The 12386-nt window shown below is 38.0% G+C and overlaps 1 protein-coding gene across 1 annotated transcript in view; it reads left to right on the top strand.

The window, feature by feature from the left end:
* The window catches only part of plxnd1 (plexin D1), a 99496-nt gene that overhangs the window by 17553 nt on the left and 69557 nt on the right, over positions 1-12386 (top strand). The window contains exons 6-7 of the mRNA XM_059333873.1: positions 2901-3078; positions 4012-4120. Coding sequence (XP_059189856.1) covers positions 2901-3078; positions 4012-4120 — 287 coding nt within the window. The remainder of the gene's footprint in view (positions 1-2900; positions 3079-4011; positions 4121-12386) is intronic.

Genomic DNA, 12386 nt, shown 5'->3' with positions numbered 1-12386 from the left:
AGTAATAATGGCAGCAACAGTATATATAATAATAATAATAGTAATAATATTAATAACATAGCAAAGTGTCGTGCATAGATTTAGTGCATAGAGAGTTCTTTGTTATGTTTGCTTTTAATGTTTGTTTGTTTGTTTGTGATCTTGGTGGAAGCGTATTGCATTTTTTTTCAATGTCAATAGCAGGGACCAATTAAAGTACAGTATAAAAAGGTAATTGGAGGGTCTCACTGAAAAACAACAACAACAACAAACAGATTCAACCCACCACTTTTAATTTTATACTGTTCCTAAGCCAATACCAGCACAAACATAAAACACTGCAGTCCCTTAATAAATCGTCATCCTCGGATAGTTTAACCCATAGGAACCTATGGTGACACTGTGTCACAAACATTTTAAATGTTCTAGTAATGTTCATGTATGTTTTCTCAAGTACATAAGTGTGTTTTTTAGTGTTCTACAGCTACAGTAGCTTGTTGAGAAGCCGTCCATTAAGGCAGTGTTATTTATATTTATTTATTATCGATTTATTATTCTTGTGTTACTTAAAAACAAATCTGAAATGGAATTTCTTGTCTAACGGCACTATTAATGTCACAATTTTGATACATGTTATGGAGATGAAAACAAAAAAGGCAGATGGTTTGTGGTTGTTTGTTTTTATTTATTATTGTTTTATTATTATTTTGTTAGTTAAAAACAAATCTAAAAAATAATTTATTGTTAAACAGCGCTATTAATGTCACAATGTTGATAAATGTTGTGGAGATGGAAAGAAAAAGGCAAATTTGTGTTTCTGTAAGCAGAAAAGGTGTCTAGTTTATTCATTTAAAAATAAAAAATATCATAAGGTCCACTTGGTCTATGGTATATTCCCCCATAATTTTCCTTTTTAAGGATTAGTGGCTCTGGGTTCTTATGGGTTAACATTAGCATGTGAAATGAGCATTAGTTTGTGAGTTTACTAAGATCATAAAGTGTTTACTTCATAACCATTGACTTTAAATAGACTTTTAAAAGTTTAGAAGAGCTGCTGATGTAGCTGTTGTGACTGAAATACATTAAATTTGTCCTGATTGGCCGCAGTTTTGACATCTGCTGCTGAATCCCAAATCAATATATAAAGTCATTCTAACTTAGTTTTAAGTGTTTCTAAAAAAGTGAAAGTGTGCAAAATGTCACTGTGCATACCAAATTTCCTTGATTTTTCAGAGTGCTGTTGGTGGAGCTTCTCACACCTGGAAAACAGCAAATCTGTGACAGTGGCACAGTGACAGCTCCAAGAGTGTCTGTGATAAAAAAAAAAAAGTAATCTAAGAAAAACATCTTTTTAAAAAAAAATAATCTTTTTTTAAATCTGCAGCAGCTTCCAAGAGTGGCAGTTTTAATGCTGTCCATTGGTGTCTTTCCCAATTTAAAAAAGTAGAACTACATTAATGCATTTTATTTAAACTGATAAAATTGCAAACCATTTAGATTTTTATTGACCATTAAATATATTTTGGAATAAAACAAGCAAATGTATTTCATGCTTCCAGCTCCCTTTACACAATTTTCTATTATTGTGCAAAAGAAGAAATGCGAGTTAAACTTTGTGTCAAACAAATACTCAGCTGTTCTCTTACCAGACTGAAAATGAACCTTTATCATCGCTCCTTAAATTCAATCACAACATTTGACCCCATTCATCAAAGACCCCTAGTCTGACCCCTTGTTATGTTTTTTTGGTGTTTTTTTAATCAATAATTATGTTAAAATAAAACAAAATATAACATGTTTAAAAGCATCACTTCACTTATTCATTGATATTGATATTACAATTCATGAAAAATGAATAAAAACATGTTTAAATTCTGTTTCCATACACATAATAATGAGTAGAAAGCCACGATTACAGTAATATTTTTGTTTGGAGCATAATTGGGTTCTAATCAGGTTCCTTCACTTATATCTTGTATTGAATGGATTTGGGACATTTTTTGAATTCTCCAATATTCATCAGCAGCCTGATTTAATCGAACCTGGTGGGTCAATATATTCCAGCAAAAAGAGCACCTGCATCATACTTACCTGACATGTAAACTGTTGTTTTCAATCATTTCCACCAGTCAGTCTTTCAAGCAGCCGAAGCATAATAACAATATGATAATTAGCTTCCTGAATTTTGACACTCGGAATATATTTTGACCTTTAATTACAGCTCATAATTAGACGAGACTGAGAGACGACAGGTCATTAATTGGTTCATTAATTGTGGATATTTGCTTGTTATGTAGGTCAATTTGGCTTAGAGCTGTAATAGATCTACCAGCTGCCTGCATCCTTCAGAGCTGCAGGAAACTCGGCTCAAGGTTGTCCCCCCAAACAGGAAGCAGCAGGCAGGAAGTGAGAGCCCTGGGCAGGAAATGATCAATTCCACCAGACAATGGAGCAGATTTTTAAGACTTGTTAGCACATGTTGCTGGCCACTTCAGCTCGTATCTGCTGAGCCACAGAATATGTCATCTCGCTCTTCCTCTCTGCTTAACAATCAATCTCTGCACCCCCCCCCCCCCCCCCCCCCCCCCATCCCCCCTTCTTTTCTCACATTGAAATCATTCAGCTGAAATCCAGTCATGTCAGTGAGGTGTTATGTTTCTCATTATACGTCTGTTATACTTCACCACATAGCCACATTTAGATGTGAATGTAGCACTGTGCCATCTGTTTATTCATTGCACATTAGTTTCTCCATCTCTCTTCTGAACTCCTGAAGAAACTTGAAGTAATGCCAGCGTGTTGCTTGCCCTCCACGAAAGACTAACTGTACATACGCTGGACGTGGATATATGTGTGCGTGGGCATGTGGGGTTTCATTTTCTGCTCAGATTTTTATGCTTCTTTATCGGTTTGTGTCGTAGGATGTGGGCATTCTGATAAATGGCAGTGTTCCTGATCTGGCCGGCTCCCTGGTGGAGTGTGAATATGGGCCGGGTGTTTCTACAGCTGCCACGGTGCACCTGGACTACGGTCCCGCTCAGATCCAAACCTGTCCTCTTCTCCCCCGAGAAAACTACCAACCAATCCCAGCCGGCACAGGTGAGAGTGAGAACATCCACCTGGCTGTGTGCCAGCCATATCTCTCATATCACAGAGTACAGTTACAGTATGTGATCGTTGTTTATCTCCAAGATGTTGAGCTGTACTCCAACAATGTCATTTCCTCTTTTGTATTTTAAAATGCAGCAAAGTCAGTGTAGCGCGAGGCGGCCTCGCCGTCTAGTTCGATCACAAAGTCCAAGGTGACGTCTTCCCATTAATTTTTTGTTTTTCAGAACAAAAAAGAAACACAATTTACTACAGTAAATTAAAGTAAAAGAAAAGCAATACATTTTCACTTCGGACAAGCTGGAACTGGGTGATTTTAGCCAGAAAAAGTATCAACTATTAACTTTCAAAATAAGTTATTCATTTTTCTAAATTTACTGATCGTTTAATAGGCTAATCATTTGAGGTCTCCTGAGTTTAATGAATCGGTGAAAATATGGGAGATAGATTTTAGATTACATAAAGATCACTTTTCTTGTCCTGATGGAGCTTCGCCCATACTGAGAACTAAAATTCCTGGAAATCTCGGTCTCCTCTTATTCAATTTTGACCCTTTTTATTTAAAATGTGTCTTTTGTAAGTCTAGCAAATCAACAAATGTGTGATGCCAAATCACTAGACTACCGCTTAAACTATAATAAAGCAGGATGAACATTAGACATTAGGAAGTATCATCATCTGGCTGTATGCCAGCCATATCTCTCATATCACAGAGTACAGTTACAGTATGTGATCGTTGTTTATCTCCAAGATGTTGAGCTGTACTCCAACAATGTAATTTCCTCTTTTGTATTTTAAAATGCAGCAAAGTCAGTGTAGCGTGTAGCGCGAGGCGGCCTGGCCGTCTAGTTTGTGTTATGACAGCGATAGCATCTCCAGTGTTCCACACATGCTGCATTGTTTACATGCCTTTTGTTTCTGCAGATCATCTGACTGTTTCTGTGGCGATAAAAGTGAATGGCACATCTGTGGTATCTGGGAGCTTCATCATCTACGACTGCGAGAGGACGGGAGCAATACACCCCAAGACGTCGTGAGTCACACATCTATTGTCAACGCCGTTTATCTCAAATTCTTGATTTATTCCCGTCTGGTGATGCTTGGCCAACATACAGCATCGTTCTGATGCCTTACAGCCAAATTTATTCACTTAGAAAAAGTGGTGGAAGTAACTAAGTAAAGTTACTCAAGAACTGTATTTACACTGTCAAAAATGTTTGTAGAAATAACAGTAAAACTCACAGAATACATCAGAAATGGGGCGTAAAATAAAAAATTGTACATCACCGTATTAGACACTTTTAATTGCCGTAAATCAAAGAATAGCACAAAACTTTTACTTTTTTCTGTCATAAACTGGAAGAAACACACAGTTTTGCTGTAAAAATATAACATCTTCATGCAAAATTTATGGAGAAATACCATGATGTGTGATTGAATGATACAATTACCCTAAAAATAACAGGATTATTCAGTCTAAATTACAGTTTTTGCTGATTTAGAATAGAAAATCCACTCACTGTAATTTTTACGGTGAAGTTCTGGCAACCACAGCTGCCGGTATGTTACCGTAAATTAAACAGATTATTTTTTACAGTGTACGCACAACTTGCGCTTACTTGTACTTTACTTGAGTGAAGTTTTTACCACTTTATTCTCCACTACGTTGCCCAATTCAATTTCATGGCTTAAATGCATTTTGCTGATAACATTTATTACAGTGTTCTGAATGCACAACCCAGTCCCCTCAATACATTTAGGCATTGTGCGATTCTGCAAACCACAGATATGTTGAACATTTCTTAACCAAGAGCATGTTGAATATCAAAGTTTTGAAACACTGATTGTGACAATCAATGCTTTTAACATGACAACCACCATTTTTAACACATGAACCTTGTTGTTTTAAACACATTAAACACTTCAGTCAAGGTTACGCTCCCAAACCACTTTGGTACGGTTCAGTAAAAAGAACAGGGTTGCGCTTAAAAAACACAACTTCCAACATGTGGGTGTGAACTCTGGTCTCCAGATTTCAAGTCTTGGGTTTGTTGTTGAGCTGGTGTGGCACTTCACATCATTACCTTACCAAAAAAAAATCTTCTGTGCTTTGCATAAATGTGCAAAGCCAACATTTGTTTTTGCTGGGCTGGAATGCAGGACTTGTATTTCTTCAATAGTAAATTTATTCTGACCTCTGCTCAGACCTTCATGCTCTGGCCACTTAATTTGCAGACGATCCCTTAATAAATAAAACTGAAATATCAATCAGATGTAATTATGACCAAACTGTAGCATCACTCAGATGTCAGCTGGAGTCTCTCTGGCATTGTCCATAAAGCTGCAAGAGGCTCGTCCCTCTCATGTTGTTTTCCTCTGCTTTCTATTTAGGCCTCAGTGGGTAAATATTGCCGACACGTCCTCTTGGACGGCTTATTGTGTATTTGGCTTACTCAGGGTTTCTCAGTGCAGGATCAAATGTGGGATTAATATGCTGTAAACGCTAAGCCAAAAGGAAATTGGATATGTAAGTCTGGCTGGCCATGTTGATGTTTGTTTTTGTGAAGGACTGCGACTTGTATGGCCTGGTCACAAAGAGACTTTTCTCATATCTTCAGGCAATCCAGCTGGCTTCCTCTTGCATGTTGGACCATGTCAGAGGATCCACTTTATCTGATGGGCAGATCTTAGGCTTAGAGGGGCATTAGTGTGTGTGTTTGATGGTGTTTGTGTGTGTGTGCGTGTGTGTGGGTGTGTGTGTTTGATTCCCTGAGATTGAAATCGTTTGGGTGTGTCCCTTTTGTTCACTTTTTGAAAACAGTCTGGAGGTGTGAAAACAGCAGTTGCAGGTACATGTGTGCAAGACTGCATCCAATATGTGCACATGGCCTCCGTGCTCGGCGAGGTTCAGCAGTGTGAAATTAGACGGTGGTTTGCTGAAGGTGATAATGAGCAAAGTGCCATTCTCACAGGATGAGCATTGGGCTGCAAACTGTGGAGCTGCTATACTCTGTCTGATTTTAATCACTTCAAGCTGTTTTTTTTAATAATCCCTAAAGAGCGTCTTATGAGCCACTTCTCCACGATAAAAAGACGGTAGAGTCTCTTTTTATTGCTGTCACTTAGGTTTTTTAAGTCTTTGGGATCAAAATTTTTATGTCATCTGCATGGGAGTGCAATCCATAAATATCACATAGGAAGGCTATAAAAGGAGGCTACTGCAAACTGATTGTCAGGTTGGAAAATATGATGTCCCATGCTGCTTTAGTGTGTGATTTAATTACTTGCACAAAAACAAATTATCAGTAGACACGAGGCGAGACAATGTCAGCACTATGCCTCCGGATCCTCTGCCAAAGAGCTGGACAATAAATTTAATTTTAGGGCTGCAACTAATAATTATGTTCATTATTGGTTAATCTACCAGGTATTTGCTCAAATAATGAGTGAGTTGTTTGGTTTATAAAATGTCACAGAAGGGCTGTTAATCACAGAACAGGGAAAATTGTCGATCACAAAGTCCAAGGTGACGTCTTCCCATTAATTTTTTGTTTTTCAGAACAAAAAAGAAACACAATTTACTACAGTAAATTAAAGTAAAAGAAAAGCTACACATTTTCACTTCGGAGAAGCTGGAACTGGCTAGCCTGGCTAACACCAGACTATTCTCAAATGAGGGCTAGTCTGGCAACGAGCAATGCATTTCTCCGTAGAGGAGGCGTGGTTTACGATCCTCCGGAGCCGTTTATTGGACGCTTAGAATGTCTATCAAAGCGTCTGTAGGTAGCTCTTAGCCAATCAGATCAGTTATACCAGATGACGTAGTAGAGCAACAGAGATGGATGTTTGTTGTGTGTGTGTCTGTGAGAGAGTGTTGCTGCTGCTTTGCTTCTCCAGTTCTCGCTTTCTGCAAGATTATTTATTTTCACGCTTTATTCCCCCTCATGTCATTCAGCCACACATCCACTGATTTTATGGGCAACAAACAAGCTGCTGCGGGTCTCTGGGGGCTCCGCTGTCCGTGGTAGCGGGGCTATTAGCCGTTAGCGACTATTAGCTATTAGCGGCTATTAGCCGCTAACGGCGCTAATAGCCGCTAATAACGCCGGTGATCTCAGCGGAGCCCCCAGAGACCTTTCGCCTTTCAACTTTGTCTCTAAACTATTTAAAACACCATCTACAGCTAAAGAGAGTTTCGCGTCTGCAGCAGCCATGTTGGATCCGTAAGAAAACTACAAGCTTCCAAGTGCCGAGTAGTACGCGTCATCATCTTGCCGTCCCTCCCCGCTCTGTGATTGGATCCCTAAAACGGCTAAGAAACGGCCCTAGTTTCCAGACTCTGCCGCAGTTCGAAATTAAATTCGAGCGTGCAAGGCAGTCTGGGTATACCAGGCTAGGAACTGGGTGATTTTAGCCAGAAAAAATATCAGCTATTAACTTTCAAAATAAGTTATTCATTTTTCTAAATCTACTGATCGTTTAATAGGCTAATCATTTGAGGTCTCCTGAGTTTAATGAATCGGTGAAAATATGGGAGATAGATTTTAGATTACATAAAGATCACTTTTCTTGTCCTGATGGAGCTTCGCCCATACTGAGAACTAAAATTCCTGGAAGTCTCGGTCTCCTCTTATTCAATTTTGACCCTTTTTATTTAAAATGTGTCTTTTGTAAGTCTAGCAAATCAAAAAATGTGTGATGCCAAATCACTAGACTACCGCTTAAACTATAATAAAGCAGGATGAACATTAGAAATTAGGAAGTATCGTCAGCTGATGTATTAAAAAGGAAGTTATGTCGACATTGATAAATGTGGCAAAATATCACATTCATGTTTGACTCACCAATGTAGAAGAATAAGGTGCCTTTGAGATTTCCCCATTTCCCCCCCGAAAAAGCCAACTTGTATTTTTTGGCCTAAAACAGTGATTTAAGTTGGTAAAACTTGGAAATATAAATTATTGACATTTAGGGCAATAATGTAAGTTAGCACAACAAAGGAAGCCAGTTGTCTGCTCAAAAACAAGTTTGTGAGTTGTTGTTACTTATATCTTTAAGTTGGGGTTCACAACAAGGGACAATAGTTCTGATAACTCTTATTTCTTTGTTGGGAAATGCGGGAAATCGGTGAAATCATTCGAAAGTCAGTCATTAGCGAAAGCTAGCAGCTAACTGATGCTAGCGGCTAACTGATGCTAGCGGCTAACTGATGCTAGCGGTTAACTGATGCTAGCGGTTAACTGATGCTGGCGACTAACTGATGCTAGCGGCTAACTGATGCTAGCCGCGCTGCTTGTTACAGCTACAAGAGTAGCCATTAGCGTATCAATGCTAACTCAAAATTGTGGTCACAACATTAGGAGACAGTTATTACAATGTAAAATTATAAGTTAGTGCAACTTACAGTTGAGTTGACAAAAATCTGAATTCAGAGTTGCGCAAACTCAAAAACAAAACTTTAAATATTTAGTTTAATTGTCCAACTTAAAATGTTATCAAAGTTTGTTGCCTTGAAATTTTGAGTTCACCCAACTTTTCTTTTTTTGCAGTGTATGATAAAGCATTTTTATTGAATACCTTTGTGTGTTTTTATGTGTGACGTTGTTGTGTGTGTGCATGTGTGCATGTGTGTGTGTGTGTGTGAGTAAGAGAGAGTGTTTAGTCAGATCTCATGACCCTTTCAGAGTATCACTAGTGTTAATGACAACCAGACCAAAGCATTCCAGTCTCACCAGTATAGGACAACCACTAACCTGCCCTCTCTCACACACACACACACACACACACACACACACACACACAGGCTCACACACACACTCTTTCTGTTTTATTTGCTTTTTATGTCTCAGGTTTTGGCTCTCCTCCCTCCTCCTCCCCTCCTTTCCCTCGTCTGCCCGTTTGCTGCCCTGTCTCCATCTTTCTCTGTCGCTCCCCCTGAAATCTGGTCTTTTCTTCTGGACATATTCGTCTTTGACAGAGACGTGATTGAGGATGTGTGTTTAGCCGCCGTGTCCACTGAGAGGCCCTGAGAGTGTGAGCCTCACTGTGTATTTAGTGTGTGTGTGTTTATGTGTATATGTGTGTGTGGTCATTATGACTCGGGGTAGGCAGTGTCACAGGGTATTTACTATCAGTGCTAGGTCAAGCAGAGAGAGGGAGAAAGAGTGTGTGTGTGTGTGTGTGTGTGTGTGTGTTCTTGTACTTCCTACCTAGTGAGGACCAGAACACATTTTTAACCAACAGAGTGAGGACATTTTTGCAAAGTGAGGACATTTCGGCCGGTCCTCACTTCTTTAAAGGCTTTTTTTTTTTATATTTCAGACTTTGTTTTAAGGGTTAAAGGTTACATGATAATGATAATTAACTGAAACTGTATTGTGTGGTTACAAAACTAACTAAAATTATAGTGAAAATGTCCTTCGTTTTCCTCTTTGTCAACTTTTTTCATACATAATGAAGATGGATCAGACAAAGGAAATAAAGGCAAAATTTACTGTGACCTCTTTTAATCTCCCACCCAACAAATACCCCATTACAAAACACTACAACTAATAAAAACTCAACTAAAACTAAAATATTTCAAAAACATAAATACTAAACTAAAACTAGCAAACTCACTCTAAAACTAACTGAATTTGAAAACAAAAATTCACAACAAAATTTAAACTAAAAATAATGAAAAATTCAAAACTATTTTAACCTTTCACTATTCCAATGAGGGTCCTCACAAAGATAGAAGTATAAGAATGTGTGTGTGTGTGTGTGTGTGTGTGTGTGTGTGTGTGTGTGTGTGTGTGTGTGTGTGTGTGTGCGTTCTTGTATTTCCTACATAGTAAGGACCAGAACACGTTTTTAACCAACAGAGTGGGGACATTTTTGCAAAGTGAGGACATTTTGGCCGGTCCTCTCAAAAATGAGAGTTTAAAAAATTAACTGAAACTGTATTGTGTGGTTACAAAACTGACTAAAATTATAGTGAAAATGTCCTTCGTTTTCGTCTTTGTCAACTTTTTTCATACATAATGAAGATGGATCAGACAAAGGAAATCAAGGCAAAATTTACTGTGACCTCTTTTAATCTCCCACCCAACAAATACCCCATTACAAAAAACTAAAACTAATAGAAACTAAACTAAAACTAAAGCATTTCAAAAACATAAATACTAAACTAAAACTGTCAACCTGACTCTAAAAAACGAATTAAAACTAATCGAATTTGAAAACAAAAAATCACGATGAAAATAAAACTAAAGCTAATGAAAAATCCAAAACTATTATAACTTTTCAAGGGAATTCACCATTACAATGAGGGTCCTCACAAAGATAGAAGTACAAGAATGTGTGTGTGTGTGTGTTTGATAGTATATAGGTGTTTTAGCAGGACAGTAAGGGAGTCAGGGAAAACAGAAAAGCTGCAGCTGATAAGAGCCTTGAGGGGGCCGTCTGCTCCTAATCAGAACACACTCCCACACACACACACACACACACACACACACACACACACACACACATGTTTCGGTTACATTACAGCATCCCTTTACACCCATTCCAATCTACACCCCCCAGTCTGGAGTCCCCCTCAGAGTGCTGCTATCACTGGAGGCGCTATAATTCCTGGTGTGGGACATCTGTCTCTTCCTGGAGGCTAAACAGTGACACACACTCAGATCACCAACACACTGCACTGTACGGTTGAGCTGCTGCGGTTTAGGTAGTGTACCTGGAAGGCACTTATACATTTGTAGTCCACACACGAATACAGTATAATCTATAACCCCAAACACACTCAAAAAAATAACTTGTTCCTAGAAAATGCTAAATAAAATGCTTTAATTTAGCGAGAAACTGTTTTGTTGAGTGAATAAAATGTAAATATGTCGGGTCAACATGATGTATTTGCATTGCTGTTAATTAATTACCAGGGGTCAGTCCAACTAGATTTATAAGGGTAATTGTAACATACGAACGTAATTTTCTTGGGCCATTTAAACGTGCATGACATTATTAAGAGTTACTTTATTTAATAGTTTAGTTACAACTACTTTTTAAAATAGTGCAGGACATGAATTAATTGTGCTGAGCCAACAAAACAAAGTTAGGTTGAAGTGGTTTAGCCTAAAAGATTACCTTTATCATATGAAAATGGACATAATAGGAATTATTCAGGAAATAAATCATTTTTAAACAGAGTATTATATTCAGCAATTTAATTAGGTTGTTTTAACATAAATTTTAAAGTGTTGCATTTTATGCTAAAACTACATGTTTTAAAACTGTTCAACCACAAAACATCATTTTATTTAGTAGAAGCTACATGTTAGACTAAGGAGAAGGTAGCAGACACCCAGTTTACTTTTTTTGAGTGCACTGCCCCTAATCTTCTTTACTACAAGGGATTTTTAACTGGTTATGAAGCAGTCTCAGTGTAATACTGAGGCCTCTATGTGACCCACATAAGCAAGCAAAACCATCAGCGAGAATATTTCTATTTAGTTATTATTGATGCGTGCCACCAGGTCAATGATTTACACTATACAGCTTCAACAGAAAGTCCTTCAGCTCCGAGTCAAACGGACAGACCCTTATCTGGCTTTGCAACACTGCTGGAGGCCCCGGCCGTTTTGATGAGCCCACTAGAGCAGCTATTCTCAACCTTGGGGTCGGGACCCCAATTGGGGTCGCGAGATGATTTCTGGGGGTCGCCAAATCATTTTGGAAGTCAGCTCTGTCTCCACTGTGTTAAAGTGTTCATGTGTTTCAGTCTTTTTGGTCATTTAATGTCTTTTTTTTTATTATTTTGTGGGGTTTTTTTTGTCATTTTGTGTCTTTTTTGATCATTTTGTGTCTTTTTTTGACAATTTTCTGGTCAATTTGTGTCTTTTTTGGTCATTTTGTTTCTTTTTTTGGTCATTTTGTGTCATTTTGTCATTTTGTCTCTCTTTTTTGTCATTTTGTGTCTTTTTTTTGCCATTTTGTGTCTTTTTTTGGTCATTTTGTGTCTTTTTGTCATTTTGTCTCTCTTTTTTGTCATTTTGTGTCTTTTTTTTGGTCATTTTGTGTCTTTTTTGGTCATTTTGTGTCTTTTTTGGTCATTTTGTTTCCTTTTTTGGTCATTTTGTTTCTTTTTGGGGTCATTTTGTGTCTTTTTTGGTCATTTTGTGTCTTTGTCATTTTGTCTCTCTTTTTTGTCATTTTGTGTCTTTTTTGGTCATTTTGTTTCTTTTTTGGGTGATCTGAACTGTGCGTGTGAGATTCTGTTGACAACATGGATGTTAAATTGGGGGTCGCGACTCAGAGAG

This window comes from Centropristis striata, chromosome 5 (genome assembly GCF_030273125.1).
Source record: "Centropristis striata isolate RG_2023a ecotype Rhode Island chromosome 5, C.striata_1.0, whole genome shotgun sequence".
In the NCBI taxonomy this organism is placed as follows: domain Eukaryota; kingdom Metazoa; phylum Chordata; class Actinopteri; order Perciformes; family Serranidae; genus Centropristis; species Centropristis striata.
The sequence above is the reverse complement of the archived record's forward strand: the minus strand, read 5'-3'. Positions and strand labels throughout refer to the sequence as shown.